This window comes from Scyliorhinus canicula, chromosome 1 (assembly GCF_902713615.1).
Source record: "Scyliorhinus canicula chromosome 1, sScyCan1.1, whole genome shotgun sequence".
NCBI lineage: Eukaryota > Metazoa > Chordata > Chondrichthyes > Carcharhiniformes > Scyliorhinidae > Scyliorhinus > Scyliorhinus canicula.
This window is the reverse complement of record NC_052146.1, coordinates 56,841,843-56,865,342: the sequence shown is the minus strand read 5'-3', so window position 1 is coordinate 56,865,342 and position 23,500 is coordinate 56,841,843. Positions and strand designations below refer to the sequence as shown.

The 23,500-nt window shown below is 42.0% G+C and overlaps 1 protein-coding gene across 3 annotated transcripts in view; it reads right to left on the bottom strand.

Annotated features, from left to right (window-relative positions):
- Window positions 1-23,500, bottom strand: part of fbxw8 (F-box and WD repeat domain containing 8) — a 275,082-nt gene that overhangs the window by 167,097 nt on the left and 84,485 nt on the right. For all 3 annotated transcript variants that reach the window (XR_005459979.1, XM_038790971.1, XM_038790982.1), the window contains exon 5: window positions 15,469-15,626. Coding sequence is in view for 2 of the 3 variants with exons in the window: in XM_038790971.1 (XP_038646899.1) it covers window positions 15,469-15,626 (158 nt within the window). In the remaining variant the exon portion in view is untranslated. The remainder of the gene's footprint in view (window positions 1-15,468; window positions 15,627-23,500) is intronic.

Below are 23,500 nucleotides of genomic sequence, written 5' to 3'. Positions count from 1 at the left end.
ATGCCATTTTAATAAGAGTTTGGGAATCAAGAGTTAAAGCAATTGTGAACAGTTTGTACAGCAGTCAAGACAAAGAAATGCTAAAGGGGTTGGTGTAAATTCCAGGACTGGAGTCCCTGTTAAAAGTGGAGCAGCAGCGTTTTTTAAAAGTGTAATTTGGAAGACATGGACTGGATTTCAGAATGCAAACCACTAATGGAAAGCATTATTGTGAATAAAGACTTTAAAGCATGTTTTGTTTTGAGTGGTGTTTGGAAACTCTCATGTGACAATCATCTGGGGGATTCGGAGTAGAAATTCACAGACATTCACTTGAGATTCAGAGTGGAGAGCGTATTTGACCGCAGCCATCTGGTGTGTTTAAAGGGACGTTGTGTTCTCGAGACCGTTGTAGTTTAAGATATACTTTATCGTCCATGTTAATCTTACAATCTGTGTGTATTCATTAAGATGAGGGGGGAGTAAAGGAGTATTGTATAATAATCCAACTCCATATGTTTAATGAATGTTTTTTTAAATTTTATTGCTGCTAAAACTAATTAGCAGTCCTGTGACTCTGTTCCTCCACGTTTTATAAAGAAATGTAAAAGTTATGGGGCTGGATCCTCTGCCGGTGGGATCCTCCGTTTCGCCGACAGCGCACTCGCGCCCGCGGATTTCCTGACAGCGTGGGGTGCCCACAATCAGAAACCTCATTGGCCAGCTGGCAGGACGGAGGATCACACTGCCGGCGGGGGCGTGTCGCACCAGAAAACGGGTGTGGTGGGACGGAGAATCTTGCCCATGGTCTTTCGAGCCAGAGTTCCATTCTGGGATCTTCCCATCGAGTTACAGCACCAAGTGTGTTTCTAGCAGCATAAATTACTCTATGCCCCAATGAGGAAGTGCCTTGTCATCAAGAAGTATGGTCTATACTTGATCTTTAATATGTACAAATGCTACATCATGAGAAATACAAAATAATATAGATTATAGATTATTTTTTAGGTCACAATCTCATTTGATGTTTCTGATGATGGTTTGATTTCAGTTCTGCTCCAATTCTGTCGGATCTTGCAACTCTCCCACCAATTGCATTATTGGTTGATAATTAATTCCATCCATTATCCAGATATCCATTACTTTCTATTTAATGTTACAGCAAAATTCATAAGTATGAGCATGTGCTTGGGGCACCTAAATTTAAATATTAAATGATAAAACTAGCAATGATAACTATTATTTCACAAGATCCTGTTCTGACAAAACGTTACAGACCAATTTTGCAATCTAGCTGTTATGCCATGGTCTACATCACCAAACAGATATTTGTCACTGATTTATAGCAGACCTCTTTGCCATAACAAATCACTCACTCACAAAATACACATTTTGTGCAATTCCCAGGAACCTCAGAAGCTAGGATTTATTGATCAGCTGGACACAGAGCATTTTAAAAGTAGAAGTCAAACACATTTAGCAACCACAGTGTTACAATTATAGTATATAAAACAGTGTCTGCTGGTAGTTTGAATTGGTCTGTTCTCTTCACTGCAACTACAATATCTGCTATTAGCAATACCATGTAAGTTTCACATTACCGGCATGCCATTTTATTTCAACTATGTTATGTCAAAGTTATATTTTCTTTGTATTTAATAGCAAAGATATACAATCCAGAATGTGGATCATTTCCGACGTTCCATCTCCTTTTTCTTCAACATGTCAAGTTTTGATTGTGGCAGCGCGAAAATAAATATTTAAATACTGTAAGCTAAAACAATCTCTACGGTGAATTTCAGGTGGAGCATATTCTGTGGCCACAAAGAGGCTGCTAATCTGGAGAACATCGTAAGGACTGATTTCATAAAATATTTGGGCCAGTTCCCAAAGAAAGCAGTTAAGCAGTAGCCTTGAAGGAATGGTCTAGATTGACCCTCAATCACAACAAACAAGCATAAACATGCTCCTATCCGAAGGTGACTCTCGGGCAATTGGACATCTGCTGGCACTTGTTGTTAAAGTCTTCCATTTTGTAGATCATGAACATTTCTGATATGGGACACAAAGCATTGTGATTGGACTAAAAATGCTTTATTCCTTTGCAGTATCACCATAAATAAAGCTTAAAACATGATACAAATCTATATTCAGGCATCACTCATCCCAATCTTTCCAAATACACTCAAAATTATTGTTCCTCTAACCCCAGTGCTTTTGTCCTTTACTTGCAAGAGTCCTGATATTTTCCTTGCCTCCGTGCAAGCACTGTGAGGCTTCCTTTCACTAAAATTGTTTCTCTATTTCATGCCTCCTTTGCCCCATCACCAATATCGTTCCCATTGAAAAATCAAACTTAACTTATAGTATACATGCAATTCTAGTCCCAATATCATTTGGAAAATATCTGGAAATATTTTGGTTCTGGATCTAAAGGTCCTCCGTCCTGTTAGCCCCATTTTTCAGCTTGGCACGCCCCCGCCGGCACCTGGATTGACTGTTCCCGCAGCCGGCCAATGGGGTTTCCCCATTGTGGCCACCTCCACGCCATCGGAAATCCGGCGGCCGTGGGTTGCTACGGCAAAACGGAGATCCCGCCGACGGAGAAACACATAGGTTTTCTTTTCTCTACAATTTTGTTACACGTGTCTTAACTTGAGCAAGTCTTGTTCGCCAACACCTCTATGGTTTCATAGAATTTACAGTGCAGAAGGAGGCCATTCGGCCCATTGAGTCTGCACCGGCTCTTGGAAAGAGCAACCTACCCAAGGTCAACACCTACACCCCATCCCCATAACCCCACCCAACACAAAGGGCAATTTTGGTCACTAAGGGCAATTTATCATGACCAATCCACCTAACCTGCACATCTAAGCTGTCATCAGCATTGACAATACCTATGCCTCCTGTTCAAGCAAGCAATAACCTGATCTTAAAATTCTAATTTTTGATTTCCCTCCATAGCCTCCTCCTTCCCGTCTCTGCAATCTCCTCTATCATACCTGCGATCCTCTAATTCTGGCCTATTATGCATGCTTGATTTCAATTGCTCCTCTATTAGCGTCAGTTGCCTGAGCTCCAAAATCTGGAATAGTCTTCCAACAATTTTCCATCTCTCTACCTCACTTTCCTCTGTTCAAACACCCTCATTTTGCTGAAAAAAATACATTTTGTCAAAAATGTTCGTCTTGCACTCATCAGACAATCACAGGACTACCAATGTCAGGAGAAACACCAACTTTATACTGTATGAGAAGAGGGTGCTTATTGTTGGCAAGTGGACTCTGATTGGTAGAGGCATTGCTATGGAGAATGCACCAGCTGATGATGACTTAGTTAACTTCATTGTTTGAAATTTAAACAAAACAGCTTGACTCTGATCTGTCATTGCCTTGAGTAATTAGTGAGAGAATAGCTGTCACTTATTTTGTTTAGCTGAAACAGCTGCAACGTGTGTACATGTTCTTTCTCTCTGCAAAGAACAGGGCTCTGTGTAGTAATGCATGTAGTTTCCACTACATGCAATGTGTGCCACACTGTGAATTCAACTGACAATCATGAATTTGTTGTCAGCCTTATTTTTACTACACTGGAATCATACCTAATGCTGGATGCTGCATTTTGCAAGCAAGCGCTGGTTGAATATGGCAAGTACTTTGCCTGTTGAGAACAGCGGAAGGGGCATGCTGTTTGTGTCCTTGGGACATATGGGGCGGGATTCTCCATAGCCTAACGCCAAAATCGGGATCGGCTTCCGACACGGGATTCGGGGCAACCGCCTGTTTGACACCGGCTAGATATGCTCTGCCCCCTCCAAATTGGCGTCAACCGGCCGCACGCAGTCGCAAGGCTGTCATCAGCATTGGCAATACCCCTCAGTGACTGGGACACAACCCGAGTGACCGGAACATGCTCCTCAGCGTCTTGGATATGCTCACCTGGGGCCGAGGCATCAACGTCAAGCTGGTACTGGATGATGCCCCCCAGCGACTGAGGCATGCCGTCGAGGCACTCTGCCATGGCCGTCACTGACTGAGCCACGCCTTGGACACCTCCACTCATGTCGCTGATGTTGTGCACCAACTCTTCACTGCAGTTGTCACTCTAGCAGTGTTGGCCTCGGTGCCACGCATTGCCGGTGCCATCTCCTGCAACCGTAGCCTCTAGGACTCCGCCAATCGGCTATGGACCTGCTGGATGGTTGCTCTGACATCTCTCTTTGAATGTCCAGATTGTTTCCTATCGTCTGCATCAGCTCCGGGTACCTCTGTACCACATGCTCAGCATCAGGCTGGGACCCAGCTGGGTCCTGGCATCAAACAACCTTTTGAATGAAAATGAAAATCGCTTTGTCACGAGTAGGCTTCAATGAAGTTACTGTGAAAAGCCCCTAGTCGCCACATTCCGGCGCCTGTCCGGGGAGGCTGGTACGGGAATCGAACTGTGCTGCTGGCTTGCTTGGTCTGCTTTAAAAGGCAGCGATTTAGCCCAGTGAGCTAAACAAGCCCCATAGAATGTTGTCTATCCTGGGGGTTCCTGCCTCCACCTAATGTGCATCATCAGGGGTGTGGTGTTCACTAGATTCTGCCCTAGAAGCCTGTCCACTAACATATCTCAGCTTTGGTGTCTATTCACTCGTGCTGCCCGGTCTAGGTCGTTGACCGTTTTTCGGCACTGAGGCCAGTCCTCCTGGTCATAGTCCCTGAGCTGACAGCTGCCGCCCCCTCATCCAAGGCAGCACTTGCTCCATTGTGACTGACTCTCCCGGACCTTCGGGGGAACAGGACATCCCACCTGGCCTCCACGCCGTCTAGCAGCCTCTCAGGTCAGCATCACCAAATCTAGGGGCCAGTCTCCTGGGCACCATTGTTGCGAGCTGGCTCAGGTTGGCTGAGCAAGGCAGCTTAAGTGCTGCTCAACATGTTAGTGGGGGGCTGGGCCGAGCACCATGAAGCAGCAATTCCTGCTCGCTACCACACTTATAAATTTTTCCAGGGAATTGGGCCCAAGATTTTAAAAATGTTACTGACTGCATCCTCCTTCAAGGACCAAAGTCTTCCAACGGCACAAAATTTCTTTCTCAAAAACAAAAACTAAAGGAGAAAAAAAGATTTCACAAAAAGTTACTATTAAAGAACCTCTGCGCTCACCTCCTGCTCACCCCACAATCCCCTCCAACAAGATATATCCAACTTTCAGTTTTCAGATGTGAAAATACATAAAATTAAATTACAATGCTTATATAAAGTACTTATGTAAAATACTTATGCACCTGGGGAAAAACAGCACTTCAAAAATTAACTATTTTAATATATTACATACAAATGTGACAAATTTTGCTGAATAAAATGTTGGCCCTTAACCTCCGCCGGCTAGCAGCGGGAAACCATAGGCCGCCGATTTTAAAAGAGAAATCTGCGGAGTTACCTGCACTCCGATGATACGACAAACCTCACTTTCCCGTCAGCAGCATTGGGTCTCTACGGCCCAGGTCTGCGCAGCCTCCAGCGTGGCGCAGGAGGAGTGCAGCTCCGCCCCCTTATTACACGACCAGCATGGGAACGCCCATTAAAACTATTTAAATTTGCACTATATTATTACATAACTTTAAATGTGGCACACTTAAAAATGTTTGTATGTTTTAATTTAGATTGTGGTCATAAGATTTTAAAAGCATATTAGTGTTTATAGAATCACTGTACTGCAGAAGAAAATTATTCAGTCCATCGAGGCTGTTTAGCACAGGGCTAAATTGCTGGCTTTGAAAGCAGACCAAGCAGGCCAGCAGCACGGTTCCCGTAACAGCCTCCCCGAATAGGCGCCGGAATGTGGCGACTAGGGGCTTTTCACAGTAACTTAATTTGAAGCCTACTCGTGACAATAAGCGATTTTCATTTCATTTCATTTCAAGTCTGCACTGATACTCCGAAAAAGCACCCTACCCAGGCCCACGTCCCTGTCCGCATAAACCCACCTAACTTTTGGACATAAGGAGTAATTTAACAAGGGTAATCCACCTAACTGCACATCTTTGGACAGTGAGAGCAAACCAAAGCACCCAGAGGAAATGGCGGCAGCACGGTGGCACAGTGGTTAGCATAGCTGCCTCACAGAGCCAAGGACCCGGTTCAATTCAAGCTTTGGGTGACTAAAGTGTGGACTTTGAACGTTCTTCTGTGTCTGTGGGATTTCCTTAGAGTGCTCTGGTTTCCTCCCACAGTCCAAAGATGCGCAGGTTAGATGGATTGGTCATGCTAAGTATCCGCTTAGTGTCCAGGGGTGTACAGGTTAGCTTCAGGGGATAGGACGGTGGAGTGGACCCAGGTAGGGTACTCTTTCAGAGGGTCGGTGCAGACTGATGGGCCGAATGGCCTCCTTCTACAGCGTACAAATTCTATGGTTCTATTCCAAGGTTCTAGGAAACCCATGCAGACACGGGGAGAATGTACCAACACCACACATTCACCCAAGGTATGAATTGAACACAGGTCCCTAGTGTTGTGAGGCAGCAGTGCTAACTAGTGTTACATATGTTTCTGCCTTGTTTACTTCAATTATCTTATTCATTTATAATTATCTCATAATTAAATGTATGATGTTTCAGTAAGACACTTGTAGAAGCTTGTAAAGTTTAATATAAAACATTTATTAACAAAAATAATTTTATAAATACAAAATATTGAAAGCATTTAACATTTAACTTCATGTTTAACTTTATCAACTGAACAATGACGTAAAATTAACTCAACTTTTACAAATTTCTTGCAATAAAGTAGATTTTCTCACTTAAACACAACGGTTCCATCTATTTTTAAAGGAGGAAGGGAGGGAGGGAGGGAAGGGGAGGAAAGCGAGGATTTTGACTTATCAATTGTTAATTGACAAGCTCAACATCCAAAAGCAGCAGCTACAGATGCGCAGTGTCCTGACACACATTTCCCACAACATCATTTCGGGATGTCCTTTGGCAGCACACTCTAATAATAATAATCTTTATTGTCACAAGTAGGCTGCAATGAAGTTACTGTGAAAAGCCCTCAGTCGCCACATTCCAGCGTCTGTTTGGGTACACAGAGGGAGAATTCAGAATGTCCAATTCACTTAACAGCACGTCTTTCAGGACTTGTAGGAGGAAACCCACACAGATACAGAGAGAACGTACAGACTCCGCACAGTGACCCAAGCCGGGAACCGAACCTGGGACCCTGGAGCTATGAAGCAAATGGCTAACCACTGTGCTACCGTACTGCCCTCTTAGGGGTGGGCGATTGATTCGCTGCAATACCTGTCAGAGAGCTACTTCATATTAACTTACAAGAGGCTTGCTGATGCATTTGAAGTAATCACTGAGGCTTCTAAGTGTTGCTTGTTCTGGTGAGTGTGCTTTACACTCAATTGGCTCTGTTTTATTCCTTAGCTCTAGAGTCGCCAGGTATCCTTATGATACCACCACGAGGTTCATGTTCAAGTTCAGATCAATGACTCAATACACCAGTTAGTAAGGTTCAATCAAACACATTTATTATTTACACAGTAAATCGATACTCATGCAACTAATACTAGCAGACTAAACTATTCCTACCACTATAAGCCAATACTTATCTTCGATAAGGGAACCCACTGGATCAGGGAATAATGGCCTCTTGTTCTGTCCTGAGACTGCAGGCTTCCCAGTTGATACGGGTTAAGGGGTCAGGAGTGTCTATTCTCGTAGCGAGCGTTGGTTGGACACTTACTTGTCGGTGTAGCTGTTGGCCAGGCCTCTCCTTCTCACGGTCAAGTTCTCAGAGAGCTGCTGCAAAGGTGTTCTGCTGGGAGGGCCGGCTAAGAGAGCGAACTAAACTTGGGACCTGACTTTTATAGGTCCCAGGGGCTTCGCACCCTTTTGGGCGGACCCCGTTGGTGCCGGGAAGTCTGACCTGCCATATAATGTCCCAATTGTAGCTAATCGTTGTATCCATTGTTCCCGGGGATCGCTTCATTAATATGCAAACTGCTGGTTTCGGTGCTGTCTACTTTCTTTGCAGCCAGAATACACATGAACTTCTGCAAACTGCTTGTCTCTTTATAATTGTCCAGTTTTCCCAGCAACCTTTGCGTTCTTCCATTTTGTGTGGGGAAGTGGCCAACCCAGGTGGCTACATAAGGATGAACAGTACATCAGGGAGACTCTTAAATAACTCAGCTTAAAATACATTGCAAAATCCAAATGTACTTTAGCGCTGAATCAGCTGGGAGGATAAGCTTGCTAACATTCGCGTCCTTGAAAGAGCCAATACACCAGTATCGAGGCCATGATCACCTGAAATCAACTCCACTGGGTCGCTCATATGCTTAGGAAGTCAGAGCCCCTCTACAGGTGGGGAAAAGCAAATTTTCTTCACCCATCTTAAGAAAGAATCCCGAACAAGAGGAGGGCAAAGGAAGCTCGTCAAAGACACCTTGTAGGTCTATCTTAAGAAATGGAACATAGACATTATTGCCTGGGAGACCTTTGCTCAGAAAAGGCGTACTTGGAGGAACCTCCTGATTGAAGAGTCACAATTCTTCGAGAACACCCGACAGGAAGAGGATCCCCAGCAAAGGAGCCTGAGAAAGGAATAACCGTGACTTAGCATCCCAGGAGCGACCCCACTTTTGAAAACTCCTGCCAAGTGAGTGCTTGAAGATGCGGCTCTAGGATCGGGCTCATCAGCCATGCAACGACCCACAGAACCCATGGCCAGTAACACAGAGTATCTTGGGTGAATAATCATACCTGTTAGCAAGTGATCACCGCATTCTATCCGTTATACGTCCTTTAATGGAATTAACATCCTCATGACAAACCAAAGTTTTTTAAAAAAATCATTCTTTTACCTTCTGTAACTTCAAACAGTAAAGTATCCTTTTCATGGAATTAACTGCCTCATGACAAAGCAAAGTTTCAAATAAATATATTTTCCTTTCATTTTATTTTAGACATATGTATAAACGCTAAGCACAAATAATATAAAACATTAACACACCTTAAAAAATTTTCAGTGTAAATAAAAAGGTGTAAAAACTCACCTAAACTTTGGGTAAGGGGCCCCAAGTTAGCGCTGCAGCTGGATTTTTCATTCAACATCTCCAGCGCAGCGCAAGGCTTCAAGCTGTCAAAAAAACACGGCTGGGGGTATGAACGGCATGTGCTTCAAACGCGCATGCATCTGGGTCATCATACCGCACATGTGTGGCGCACCAGCGACTTACGTCACTGGACAGAGGGGAAGTTACGGGCCAATGGCATTTGAACAGCACAAGGTATTTTTAATGAAAAGAAAGTCAATGAAGATGAGAATGGCCAATTTGTTCATTAAAATAGTGAGTTCCAACTCCTTTTTCAGAAAAATATTCAAAAACTTGAACATACACGAACAAGTCTAATCTAATGGGGTGTGTCATGAAATGCTGCACCCTGGCAAAATCTGGGGTATGTGGAGCATGGGGATGCCAAATATACCAAAGTAATAGAACTGAAAGCAAATTCAAATATAATGCATATACTGCTAATTTATGCTTTCTCCTTCATGGGTCTCAAATATTAGATGATACTACCATCTATTAATTTGCTTGTTACTGAATAGGAGAGTGCTGCTAATCAGCAAGTTCCAAATTCAGAGACCGACCATCCATTGGACTGGTGTTTTAAGATTCTTATTACCGTTCTCACGAAACAAACTCCCTTTCTCTAACATGATAACATTGGATTCATTTTTTCAAACTGAGGCAAGCATGCAATATTACACAGTACACTGGTGCATTATGGCTGCAATTATGTATGATCTATTGGACGTACTGTGGCAACTTACTGAGGTCATATTGGAAAAAGGGGCTGTTTAGCACAGGGCTAAATCGCTGGCTTTGAAAGCAGACCAAGCAGGCCAGCAGCACGGTTCGATTCCCGTAACAGCCTCCCCGAATAGGCGCCGGAATGTGGCGACTAGGGGCTTTTCACAGTAACTTCATTTGAAGCCTACTCGTGACAATAAGCGATTTTCATTTCATTTCATTTTTCATTTCATTTTCATTTCATTTTTCAAAAAGCTCCCTCCCTTACGACCTCTGCCACCAAGAAAGTCCAAAGTCCTATTATCGCAATAAGGAAATGGCAGTGACTTGTGTCATATGAGAGTACCTTTAAGAAATGAGTATTTATCAAATAGCTGCAGTGGATGTACCTTTAAGAAATGGGTGTTCATCAAATAGCTGCAGTGATGTCAGAGTGTGGGTGGAGCTCAGCTGTCTGTCTGCTTTTACTTTCGTTTTTGAGCTGGCAGCTAGAGTGTGTGTTTAGTTTCGTTTTCAGAGTTGGAGCTGTATCCAGCCAAGCAAGGTGTAATTTTGATCTCTCTGCATGAAAATAATTTCTTCAGATCACTTGTTAATTTAAAAGTGATAACTGCTCTCAGTAGAAAATTTAAATCTGTATAATAAACATTTTTTTGTTTTAAAAGTACTTTAGCTCTCTGTTGCATCACACCTGTAGAGTGGGCCCTTGTGCTCCCCATAACCAAAATCTATTAAAAGTTGTGGGTCAGGTGAACTCCATGATACACTTTGGGGTTCTCTAAAACCTGGCCCGTAATACATACATTCAATTAAGTATGTCCCTGGGTGCAAAATTAGCACTCTGTGAAGATTGTAACATTTAAGATACAGGTTGTTCCAATGACTGTTACACTGGTTCCCAGCTAGTAACAAGGGTGGGATCCACTTGGAGTGTTTGGATTAGTCACCAGATCTAATCCAGACATTAGTTGTCAGTCAACAGCTCTTCGTGAGGCAGCCAGGTGAGGCAGTCTGCAAATCAGGAATGTCACAGGCACTAGGACAGGAATAGGTTCCATTAAGTTAAAAGAAGGGAGCAAAGAAATAGAAAGAGCCGCAGACTAACCATGTGCTGTTGGGGCAAACGTGTCCCTTTGGAGCAGTGGTGTTCTACTTGGCACAGCCTTGAATTTGAAAGTGTCCTTGTAAGCTATTGCAGAGTGGACTCGGGAATCCAGGGAGAAGGAATCTCATGGCGAAATTGAAACCTTGTGAATTGAGCCATTGTTAAAGCTGTTTGAGTGGGAGCAACGTTTGGAGAGAACGGAGTTACTCGAAGGTGTAGTTGGGAATTCCTTGTGGACTGTACTTCAACAAGATTGTTTGACTTGTTGTGTATTAATGTCTGGGTGAGTTCTTGAAAAATTCATGAACTCTGTTGCATCTGTCATTTACTCTGTACTGTGGTGTGTTCAACCATTGTTAGTCTGTTCATTCACATGCCTCAAAGTTACCTGGTACATGATATATATCGTAATTTGTTTTATCTTTCTGAAATGTATAGCAAAGTTTGTCGTTTTTGTTCAAAACCCATGAAATTATGGCTTTATTCCAAAAGCAGGGATCTTGAATCTCAACCTTTATCGACTTTAACAAAATGCTATTGGTCCCTAACTGGATCTCCCCCACATCCTGAGGTTTGTCCAAGGATCTTGATTCATTAAATAAATGCTTTGGCAGCACGGTGGCAGAGTGGTTAGTACTGCTGACTCACAGCACCAAGGACTCAGGTTCGATTCCAACCTTGTGTAACTGTATGATGTTTGCACATTCACCCGTGTCTGCGTGGGTTCCCTCGGGTGCTCCGGTTTCCTCCCACAGTCCAAAGATGTGCAAGTTAGGTGGATTGGCCATGCTAAATTTCCTCTCAGAGTGGGATTGCAGGAATAGGACGGGGGATTGGGCCTAGGTAGTGTGGTCATTCAAAGGGTCAGGGGTGACTCAATAGGTTGAATGGCCTCCTTCTGCACTTTAGGGATTTTATGATTCTATGATCTGGCTTCACAGTAGAAATAATGAGGAATCAAGAATCTAACAAGAATGAGAACATTCAAGAAATCAGAACAAGTAAAATAATATTGGAGAAACTGATGGGACCAAATGACAATGAATCCCCTGGACTTGTTGATCTGCATCCCAGAGTTTTAAAAGGTGTAGCTTTGGAAACAGTGGATGCATTGGTTTTGATCTTTCAGAATTACTTTGATTCTAGAACAATTCACAAGGATTGAAAGGTAGAAAACTAAATCCCACTTTTTAAGAAAGAAGGAAGAGAGAAAGCAACAAATTATGGGTAAATTAATCAGTAGTAAGAACAATATCAGAATCTATTATTAGGAATGTGATGAGGTCTCTTAAAATATCATAGTATGATTAAGCAAAGCCAGCATTGGTGAAAGGGATGGGTTGAGGATTGGTTAATGTTGACAAAAAGATTATGATCAGATGAACATTTTTGAATTGGCATGCTGTAATGAGTGGTGTACTTAACTGCAGTGTTTGTCTCAGCACACATTGAAGGAAATTAGGGAAGCTATAGCTAAGGCGCTATTACATATACATAAATATTTATTAGAAAATTGATTAGTGCCAGAGGACTGCTAGAGAGTAAAGACAGAACAAGCTCAGGGAACAATAGGTGTATTAGCTTGTCATTGGTGGTGGGAAGGATAGGATAACGGAAACCTTACTCAAAAAAAATTAAAAGGTATCTAAAATCTGAAAACAAAGAATTATCAACACAGATTTCAAAAGGCAACGTCATACTTTACTGAATTCGTCGAATAAGTAACAATAATAATATAATATTATTATTATAGAAAAGGCAAACATGAAAAATACATCAGATGTATTGTATTTGGCTTTTCAGGAGACCTTAGGTAACATACCCTATTCTAGACTCATGACTAAGATTACAGCATGTGGAGAAGAAAGAATGTATAACAAGCTGATTACATCCAGAAAGCAGAGTAGGTATAAAAGGTAGTTCCTCATGCAGGAAGTGGGACTGCACAGGAATTAGTGCTTGAACTATTGTTGTTGACAATTTACCGCAGCAGTTCAAGAAGATTTACCATTACTTTCTTAAGGGCAATTATGAGTGGGCAACAAATGCTGACCTTGACAGAAGTGCTCACATCTTATGAATGAATAATGAATGAAATTAAATGATTTGAACTTGGGAATTGGAAGTGCAATTTCAAAATTTATAAGCAACACCAAATTAGATGAGTGTAGTTAATACAGTGGGGAATCATATAGGATAGGAAAAGATGAATAAATGTGCAGATGGACATGGAATTGGAAAATAATGAGTGTGAGATGGTACATTATAGTAGAGGAAATAAGGGCCTAAATAAAAGGATTGGCAAGTACAGATACACAAATCACAAAACAAGTAATGTGGGCGAATAAGGCCATAAAAAAAACAAAGCACGAGGATTCATTTCTAGAGGGATAGAATTGATAAGTGGAAAATTATGTTCAATGTATATTGAACCTTGGTTAGATGACACAATTGTATCGTGAACAGAACTAATCTGCATAATCTGTATAAGAAGATATAGAAGGACTGGCGAAATTGCAAAAATGATTCACTAGAATTATACTAACATTGAGTTAAATCAAGAAACATTGAATAGGTTGGGGCTCCAGAAAAGCAATGGCTGATTAAGGTCTAAAAGACAATTAACTTGTTTGATTGGGGAGATGTAGAGAAGTTGTTTCCGTTTTCAGGTGCAACCAGAACGAGTGGCCATAGGATATAAGCTAGTCACTAATAAATTCAATAGGGAATTCAAGAGAGACTTCTTTAACCCAGTGTGGTTAGAATGTGGATCATGTTACCATAAGGAATAGTTGAGGGAACCATTAGAGATGATTCAAAGAGGAAGCTAGATGAAAGCAAGGGAGAAAAGAATAGTACGATATGTTGATGGAGTTAAGTGAACAAGGGTGGGAAGAAGCTCATACAGAGCATAAATCCATGTATGACTGAATAGTCTGTTTCTCTGCTACAAATAGGTTGTAAATTATGTAAAACAGTGAGTAGTGACTATACTTCAAAACTAATCAGTTGCTTCTGATGGTGCTTTCAGCAATCCTTGGGGTGTAAAAAGGCTCTATACAAATGCAAATTATTTCTTTTCTAACGTGGTATTAAATTAGAGACCAAGTACATCTATTTTCTACCTCAATTTGAACGGTTCATTGCAATAGAGTGGAGTTGTTGTGAAATAAAGTGTGTTAAATAATTATGACCATCAGTTCCATCTGTATTTGTAACACTGAGAAAATATAATGTAGACTTTCAGAAGGTGCTTCCTTCAAATGAACCTGACTTCCGTTTGAATATTTTTTTTGTGATCAGGGGGCTTATACACATTTAGAGTGAGGTAATAAATGCTGGCTATCCCAGTGGCACCCTCATCCCATCAATGAATAAAAATAGACATTATTTAGAAAGAATGTGCTTAAAAACATAAAGCAGTTGACTATTTGTCAGTAATGAATGTAGCTTCAGCAAATTAAATTAATTAGAAATGAAATTATATTTACAATGCTTGCTGCCATTATAATATAATCAAAACGTTTCAAATCTTCATCCTGCTGGCTAGTTCTCAACTTGTCATCAGTATTTTATCACATTGCTTCAATTGATTATTTACTGCATTTTTGAATGCAAAAGGTTTCTAAACGTTACTGGTGACAATTTTGTAGTAAAGTAATAAAATTAATTGATGACAGCAAAGTTTCCAACTGGGGTTTTCCTTTCTATCCTTTTCCATTTCTCCTGAAGGCGAATGATTCTGGTGATCCTCTGGTACCTCACTCAAGCAACCATCCTCAGTGTTAGGTTAACCAGAAAGTGTTGATAAGCTTTCAATCACTAGTGCGTCACAACAGCGATCACGATGGGACAATCTTACAATTTCTTTTTATCTTGCTGAGAACATTTTGAAAGTAACTGAGAACAATGTACAAAATGGCAATGCAAGAAAAGGTGTAGATAATTGAACCAGTGTTCCTTGTCTGAAAGGGATGGTGAAGCCTTGACTACGGTCTTCTTCAGATGGTTTTAACCAGTCCCAAGTGTTCGTGCATTTTATAATTGTGAATCTATTAATTATTGAAAAACAATATAATCAAAGATGAATATAAGCTTTACTTATGCTTCTCTTTTGGAACGTTATTTTGCATCCTATTTACATTATTTAACAATCAAAATATGGGGTGAAAATTACATTTTAAATCTCAATAAAATGGTCAAATAGTAAAACCCATGCCACGCCACGAGAAAAATTTCCACCAATTTCCCCAAAGCATTTTGCTGTTCAATTTGATCTTTTCAGGTGTGTTGATTTGTTGCTTTTTGAAAGGTATCCTGAACGAGGTTCACATCCTCAAGCCACAACCAAAATGCTCCTTTCCCCATTACAATATACTGGAACTGAAATCCTGGCATTACATTTTTAGGACGACATAATAGCAACATTAATGGTAATTTGTTTGTGCTGCCCACTAATGCATTTAGATTATTGGCCAGAAGTGTTCCTTTCTAAACCTCACAGTAAATGTCTGCAGCAGCTGCTGCTGTTAATTGTTGAACAGCCCTGTGGTGGTGTTTTTGGTACTCACCGCCCTTGTAAGCCGCCACTGCTATGGTGCTATTTATCCTCACAAAAGAGACGTGTGGCCGTGGTCCAAGTTCTGCAGAGCTGCGTGACGTTTCCAGATTCAAGGCACTGCTGTCCCAGGTGCTTATGTCCCACATTCTCACGTCTCCTGATGTGTATCTGAAAGAACCAGTTCAATTGTCTGCTTGTTTATTCCAAATACTGGCCACCTACTGAAGATGCTAATTGGAAATAATATCAGCAGCCACGTTTACGACTCAAAAGCTGCAAATGTGATCACTGAGCATAATTTAAACCACAGAAGATAGGGATCACCTCAACAAAAGGCAAATTTATCAAGTTTACATTCTAGATAAATAGCAGTAATCATTCCTATCATCATAGAATTACTGGAACAAAATCTTTTTAATGATTTTATTATATAAAATTACAATGTTACCTTTGCTACTGTGGGTCAAACCACAGGCACCATGTGCTGGAAATTATTGGGGGGCACAACACCTGCTACACATTCATAGAGAGAATATTAGTAGATGCGCAAAGGCATCTTCTAGATTGATGTGGCTTCTGTTGTTCTCTCTTATGCTCTCTGCCCCCCAAGCACACTTGATAATCCATCCAAGAGTGAAGTCATGCTGTGTGAGAAGGATTGGTGCAATGTTTGTCCTACCATTCTACTCATAAGGCCTTGTATCTAACAATCGGTGCTGCTGGTTAAAAACTTGCGACTTGAAATGCAAACCAAGAGAAATATCATTCCGTTTAATACTAAAACTGCCATATTTTTCTCAGCCTAAAGTCAGCAGGTTTAGCGACAATTGAAAACCTCTTCACAATTTAAATGTCCATTACCGCAAAACCAGAATATTTTTATTCCATATTTAAACTAACACTGTGAAAATGAGATCTCTTTTCAGAGTCAGAAGAGTCACTGTCATTCTTATCATGATAAAATATCTTTTGGCATATTTATATCACACCATATGTTCAAACACAAATAAGATAAGGTTTAGTGAGTATAAGATATAGTGACATTTTCCCCCAATTCTACAAGTTTTCAACCCTTCTGTTCTGTACGTTTTTACAGTAACAGTAACTATACTTCAAAAGCAATTATTTTGCTGTCAAGTGCCTTCAGATGCTGAGAATGTGGAAGATCCTATATGAAGGCACGCTTTGACTCCAGGTAGACATGATTTCATATGCACCAGTAACCTTTTATTACATTGCGTGAATGCCCATTCTTCACCTGTGATTTTGGATAGTGGGTTCAAGCAGGCTATTCACGTGTAAACCTGATTCTATTGTCACACCAAGACCACAAACATGCAAGTGCAATAAGAGCTCTGATTAGTGATCAGGCACATGGTAAAAGTTCCCTTTCCTAATTAATCTAAGCAGCCAAGGACAAACATAACATCCCTACCACTGTTCTTGCTGAGATTGGCAGCACGGCAGTACAGTGGTTAGCACTGTTGCTTTATAGCGGGAGGGTCCCAGGTTCGATTCCCGGCTTGGGTGACTGTCTGTACGGAGTCTGCATGTTCACCTTGTGCCTGCGTGGACTTTCTTTGGCGCTCTGGTTTCCTCCCACGAGTCCCGAAAGACGTTCTGTTAGGTGAATTGGACATTCTGAATTCTTCCTCATTGTACCTGAACAGGTGCCGGTGTGTGGCGACTAGGGGATTTTCACAGTAACTTCATTGCAGTGTTAATCTAAGCTTACTTGGGACATTAATAAAGGTTTTGTTTTAAATTATTATCCATCTCAGCACAGGCTAGGATAAACTCGGGACCCTTCAGGTCTGTATAAATGTATTACAATGTGTTAACCAACATTTAATCCACTAAAGAAACAGATGAAACACCTTTAATTTTAACAAAGAGAAAATCAACTCAGAATATACCATAACTGATAATGCACTTGAGCAATAAACAATGTCTGATCCAAAAAGCTTACATTATTTATTTTGAGCCTTAGATTGTGGTCATTATGTATGATCAAAGAATAATGGTATTCAAAGATTTAAAACAATTTCACAGAATATTGGCAGAAGATACATAAATTTTAATCTATAGCTGTAAATTAGTATGTAAACATTGTTGGCATATTTAATAGGTGACTGAACAATATTTCAAATATCATATGCAACTATAGAAGGCATTGATGAGACCACACCTGGAGTTTTGTGCAGTTTTGGTTCCCATATTTGAGGAAAGATGTACTGGCAATGGAGGCAGTTCAGAGGAGGTTCGCGGGGTTGATTCCAGAGATGAGGGGTTTGTCATATGACGAGAGATTGAACAGTTTAGGCCTAAAATCTCATAAGTTTAGAAGAATGGGGGGGGTTTAATTGAAGTATACAAGATGATAAAAGGTATGGATAAAGTAGGAATGAGCGGATGCTTCCACTTGTAGGGCATTCTAGAAAGAGAGGACACAGTCTTAGGATAAGAGGTAGCAAATTTAAAACAGAGTTGAGGAAAGGGTTGTGAATTTGTGGAAGTCGCTCCCCCAGAATGCAGTGGATTCTGGGACAGTGAGTAAATTTAAGGAGGAGTTAGACACATGTTTAATAGGTAATGTGTTGATGGGTTATGGAGAATGGGCAGGACAGTGGAGTTAAAGCCAGGATGAGATCAGCCATGATCAAATGATGGAGCAGATTCGATGGGCCAAATGGGCCACATCTTATGAATGTATAAATTATATGGTTGTCTAACTGTAACAGAAGTTCCTGCTCAAGTTGTATATTTATGGAATTGCTGAAGTTATAGACTTTAAAGTTATCATAATACACTAATATAGAATATCGCACATTGGGGAGAGTAGATATTATACGGAAAATGTGATGTGTCATTTCTGGTCGCAGTCATTCAAGCATTATCTTTTTTCAGAAAACAAACAAAAGTATGTAATGCTAATCCTGCATATCATGTTATAATCAATTGATGAGATTTTTCTGAAGGATCAGAGGTTTTGCTAACATTTGGACTAATGCTAGACTCCAATGCCATGCATTGAACTGGGGTCTAATGTGGCCCTGACAAATTCTCTAAGGTGTGATCAGAAATCTTCTGCGGCTGATAACCATGTGACACTGACCCAAGATGCTATCCAATATGTGGTAACTGATGAAAACCACCTGCATAATTTTCTGCTTCTTTGGTCTGGCAGCAGTTACTGAATGTCATGCGTTCATTGTGGGTAGTGGGCACCCTGCCTGACTGCAGAGAACACTATTGTACTTGTTGGCTACATATCCCTCTGCTAATGCATCCTTTCCTTCAACGTCCCATGTGTGCACATGTGTTTCATTTTAATATCCAATTTTTGTGCTGTCCATTGTCTTTGAAACATGGCACAAAATACATTTTTTTAAAACACAAGCACTTCAGCTTTACTAATTAACAGCTTGAGTGAACTAAAACATGGTTACCAACAGCAGCATCTTCGCTCAGTCGGTAACAAATACATGCAACTGCAAACAGAATTGTACCTCAAACAAAATTGAATGTTGAGCCAACAGTTTTGCAGCGAATTAGGTATTGGCCTTTCAACAACAACTTTTATATTTGTTGCACCTTTAACATAGTAAAATGTCCTGAGGAGCATTAGCAAACAAAATTCAGCAAAATGTTGTTCAAGGTAGGTTTTAAAAGAGGAAAGAGAAATAAAAAGGCAGGGGTTTAGGGAGGGAATTCCAGAATTTAGACCTTTGGCAGCATAAAGTATAGCCAATAATGGTGTAGCAAATAATATACCATAGAAAGCATCCTAACTGGTTGCATCACAGCCTGATATGGAAACTGCTCGGCCCAAGACCGTAAGAAACTAGAGAGAGTCGTGAATACAGCCCAATCCGTCACGTGAACCCACCTCCCGTCCATTGACTCGGTCTACACCTCCCGCTACCTTGGAAAAGCATGATCAAAGGCAGCATTATCATAGGCCCCTCCCAATCAGGGTATTCACTGTTCCGACTTCTTCCATCGGGCAGGAGATACAAAAGTCTGAGAAAACGCACTAACAGGGATTCAAAAACATCTTCTTCCCTGCTGTTACCAGACTCCCTAATGACCCTCTAACGGACTGAACTGATCTCTCCACGCATCTTCTCTACTGAGTGGTACTACACTCAGTATGCTTCACCCGATTCCTGTGCCCATGTATTTATATTGTGTATTTATGTATATCCTATGTTTTTAGATGTATAGTACAATCTGTCTGGACTGTACGCAGAACAATACTTTTCATTGTACCTCGGTACACGCGACAATAAATCAAAATAATCAATCAGGTGTGCTCAAGAAACCAAGATAACTCGAGAGGATTCTAAAACAAGAGGAAGTTAAAAGATAAGAAAAGGTGTGTTCAGGGAGGTATTTGAAAAGAAAGATGAGAATTCTTACAAATCAAGGCATTGCTCAACCAGGGAGCCAATGTAGATCCACGAGCACCAGACTGATGGGCGAATGGGATTTGATACAAGTAAGAGCATAAGTAGCAATTTTTGATGACCTGAAGTCTACAGAGGGTAAAAGCGTGGCAGGCCAGCCAGGAGTGTGTTAGAAGTAACAAAGACATGGATGACGGTTTTAGCAGCAGGTGAGACGAGGGAAGGATGATGTTACCTAGATAGAGATCGGTCTTAGAGATGTCATGGATGAATGATTTCTTGATGGCAAATATAACATCAAGGGCTGGATTTTGTCTACTCCGTGGAGATGGACTGGTAAATGGAGGCAGAAGATATTGGGACGAGAGGGACACATCTTCCCACCGCCATGGAATTTTGGCACCAGCTGAAACTCCAGTGGCATGCCTGTCCAATTACGCAAATTAAAAGCCCACTTAATTCCATCTCTGCCAGTATTTTGCCAACGTCAGGAAGGTCCACCGTTGAGTGAGAAGACCGGCAGCCTCCAAAAACATTGCTGAGATCGGGCATGAGAAGCTGTGAGCCTGTCCTGGCAGGGTTAAAGAAAACACTTACCTTGCTTCAAGAGCACTTTAACATGGTAGCACCCTCCCCTTCATCCTGCAGGATCAACAGTGGCTACCTCTAAAGATTGTCTGTTAATTAGCTAATGCCTGTAAAATGTTGCCCATGGTCCAACCACCTGCCAGTGTGGAGTCAGCTCCCATTTGTCCTGGTGGACGTACATCACTCCAGTGGATAAATTCAGCCCAAGTTTGTCTCAATTCAGGCAGTTGCCAAGGATAGGGCTAATGGCTAGGTATAAAAGTTTATACAGGAACCAAAGGCTTCAGTTTTCCCAATATTTAGGTGGTGCAGATTTCTGCACCTCCAATATTGCATGTTGGACAAGCAATTCGGAGAGGTCACTGAAGGTAGAACTGGGATCTGAGGAGAATATTTCTTACAAAACTGCTAAACAATGGTTAAAGTCGAAATTCACTAGTAAATCATGCATCAACTCAAAATTTACCCAATTTTCTTACTTTAAAACTTAATACTGCAAGTTAGTGGTGAAGTGCAACAGCTATTAAATGGATACCTGACTCAGCATTAATTATTGTGTCTGGTTGGTTTTTTAAAAAATATTCTTATTTGGGTATTTGTAAGTTTTTATAATAATAACAATGACATAAACATGGTATAATAAACATTTCCACCCCATCCCAATCTTCACACACCCCAACCATAAAACAACAATCTGCCCCTCCCCCCCACCACCCCAATATCTGATACCTTCCCCTCTCCCACCCAGGTACTGGAGACTACTTTGTCCTGTATCCCCCGTGGCGGCAGCGGCGGGAAGGCAGGAACCTGCCTTCTCAAGCAGTCTCGCACCTGCAAATGCCGAAACCCATTCCCTGCTGGCAATTCAAATTTATCCTCCACGGCTTTCAAGCTGGGAAAGCACCCGTCTATAAATAGATTCCCCCATCCTTCTAATTCCTGCCCTTTGCCATCTTTGGAACCCACCATCCAGCCAACCTGGTACAAACCGATGATTATTATAAATCGGGGTCCAAACCGATGCTCCCGCCACTCTCTTATACCTCCTCCACTGCCCCCAGATTCTCAAAGTCGCCACCACCATCGGACTTGTGGAGTATCAGGCCGGTGAGAACGGAAGAGGTGCCGTTATCAATGCTCCCAAACTGGTGTCTTTACATGACACCGCCTCCATCCACTCCCATACCGACCCCTCCCCTTCTACCCACTTCCGCCCAGTAATAGTTGCAGACGTTCGGCTGCGCCAACCCATCCTCCCCACACTGCGCTCCAGCCACACATTTTTCACTCGCCGGGTTTTACCCACCCACACATAGCCCAAAATAACCCCATTCACCCGCTTGAAAAAGGCCCTTGGGATGAAGATGGGGAGGCACTGAAAGACAAACAGAAATCTGGGGAGGACCGTCATTTTCACAGTCTGTACCCTCCCCGCCAATGATAGCGGGAGCATGTCCCATCTCTTAAAGTCCCCTTTCATTTGTACCACAAGCCAGGATAGGTTTAACCTGTGCAGTGCTTCCAACTCCCGGGCCACCTGGATTCCCAAATATCGAAAGCTCTTTCCTCCCATTCTAAGGAGCAGCTCTCCCAGTCTCTTCTCCTGCCCTCTTGCCTGGATCGCAAACATCTCGTTATTCTCCATATTCAATTTATACCCCCAAAAAATTGCCAAATTCCCCCAGGATTCGCATAACTTCCCCCATCCCCTCCAACGGGTCTGAAATATACAAGAGCAGGTAATCTGCATAAAGCAAGACCAGGTGCTCCCCCGCCACCCCGAACCAGCCCTTCCAGTTCTAGAGGCTCTTAACGCCGTAGCCTGTGGCTCTATGGCCAGAGCAAACAGTAGCGGGGAATGGGGGCACCCTTGCCTCGTCCCTCGGTGTAGTTTAAAATACCCCGACCTCAGCCGGTTCGTATGCACACTCGTTACTGGTGCATGATAGAGGAACCGCACCCAGTCAATGAAGCCCTCACCAAACCCAAATTTTCCCAGCGCCTCCCACAGGTAATCCCACTCCATCTGATCAAAAGCCTTCTCCGCATTCATCACTACCACCACCTCCACCTCCCTTCCTTCCGACGGCATCATAATAACATTTAACAGCCTTCGAACATTGGCCTTAAGTTGCCCGCCCTTTACAAATCCTGTCTGGTCTTCCCCTATCACCCCCAGGACACAATCCTCTATCCTTGTGGCCAGTATCTTAGCCAGCAGTTTGACGTCCACATTAAGCAGAGAACTTGGCCTGACTGCCTTCTCTTGTGCTTCATTAAATGTCCTCATCAGCAGTGGGCTCAATATCTCTGAAAACGTCTTATAGAAATTCACCGGGTAACCGTCCAGCCCTGGGGCCTTGCCCGACTGCATGCCCTCCAGCCCCTCGATTATTTCCTCAATCTCAATTGGGGCTCCCAGACCTTCCACTAGATCCTCCACAGCGGGCATTGTCCTCTCTCCACACTAACCCGTAGATCGACCCAATGTAGGGCATGATCCGACACTGCGATTGCTGAGTACTCAGTATCCACCACCCCCAGTATTAGTACCCTACTCAACAAAAAGGTCAATGTGAGAGTATACCTTGTGGACATGGGAGAAAAAAGAAAACTCTTTTGCCCTTGGCATGGGTTTACTCCCCCCATTTGTTCCAGCTATCCCTTCAATTCCTTTGCCACGGCAGGCATCCTCCCTGTTTTGGATTTTGACTGGTCCAATTCCGGATCAATGACTATTAAAATCTCCTCCCATAATCAAGTTTTGTGACTCGAAGTCTGGGATATTACCTAGCACCCACCTCATAAATTCCACATCTTGTGCCTGTTTGTTGATTCACGAAGTTTAATAAGGGTGTTTCTAAAAAGGTGTTTAGTTGAAAGATTTTGCTAAGTACACAGATTTGCATGCCCATATACCTGACAGTATCTGCTAAAAAAAGACTACTAGAACTTGTAAGAGTGGAATTAATTGTGGGGTAGAGATAGATAGAGAAATCCAGCACAGAACAGGCCCTTCGGCCCACGATGTTGTGCCGAACTTTT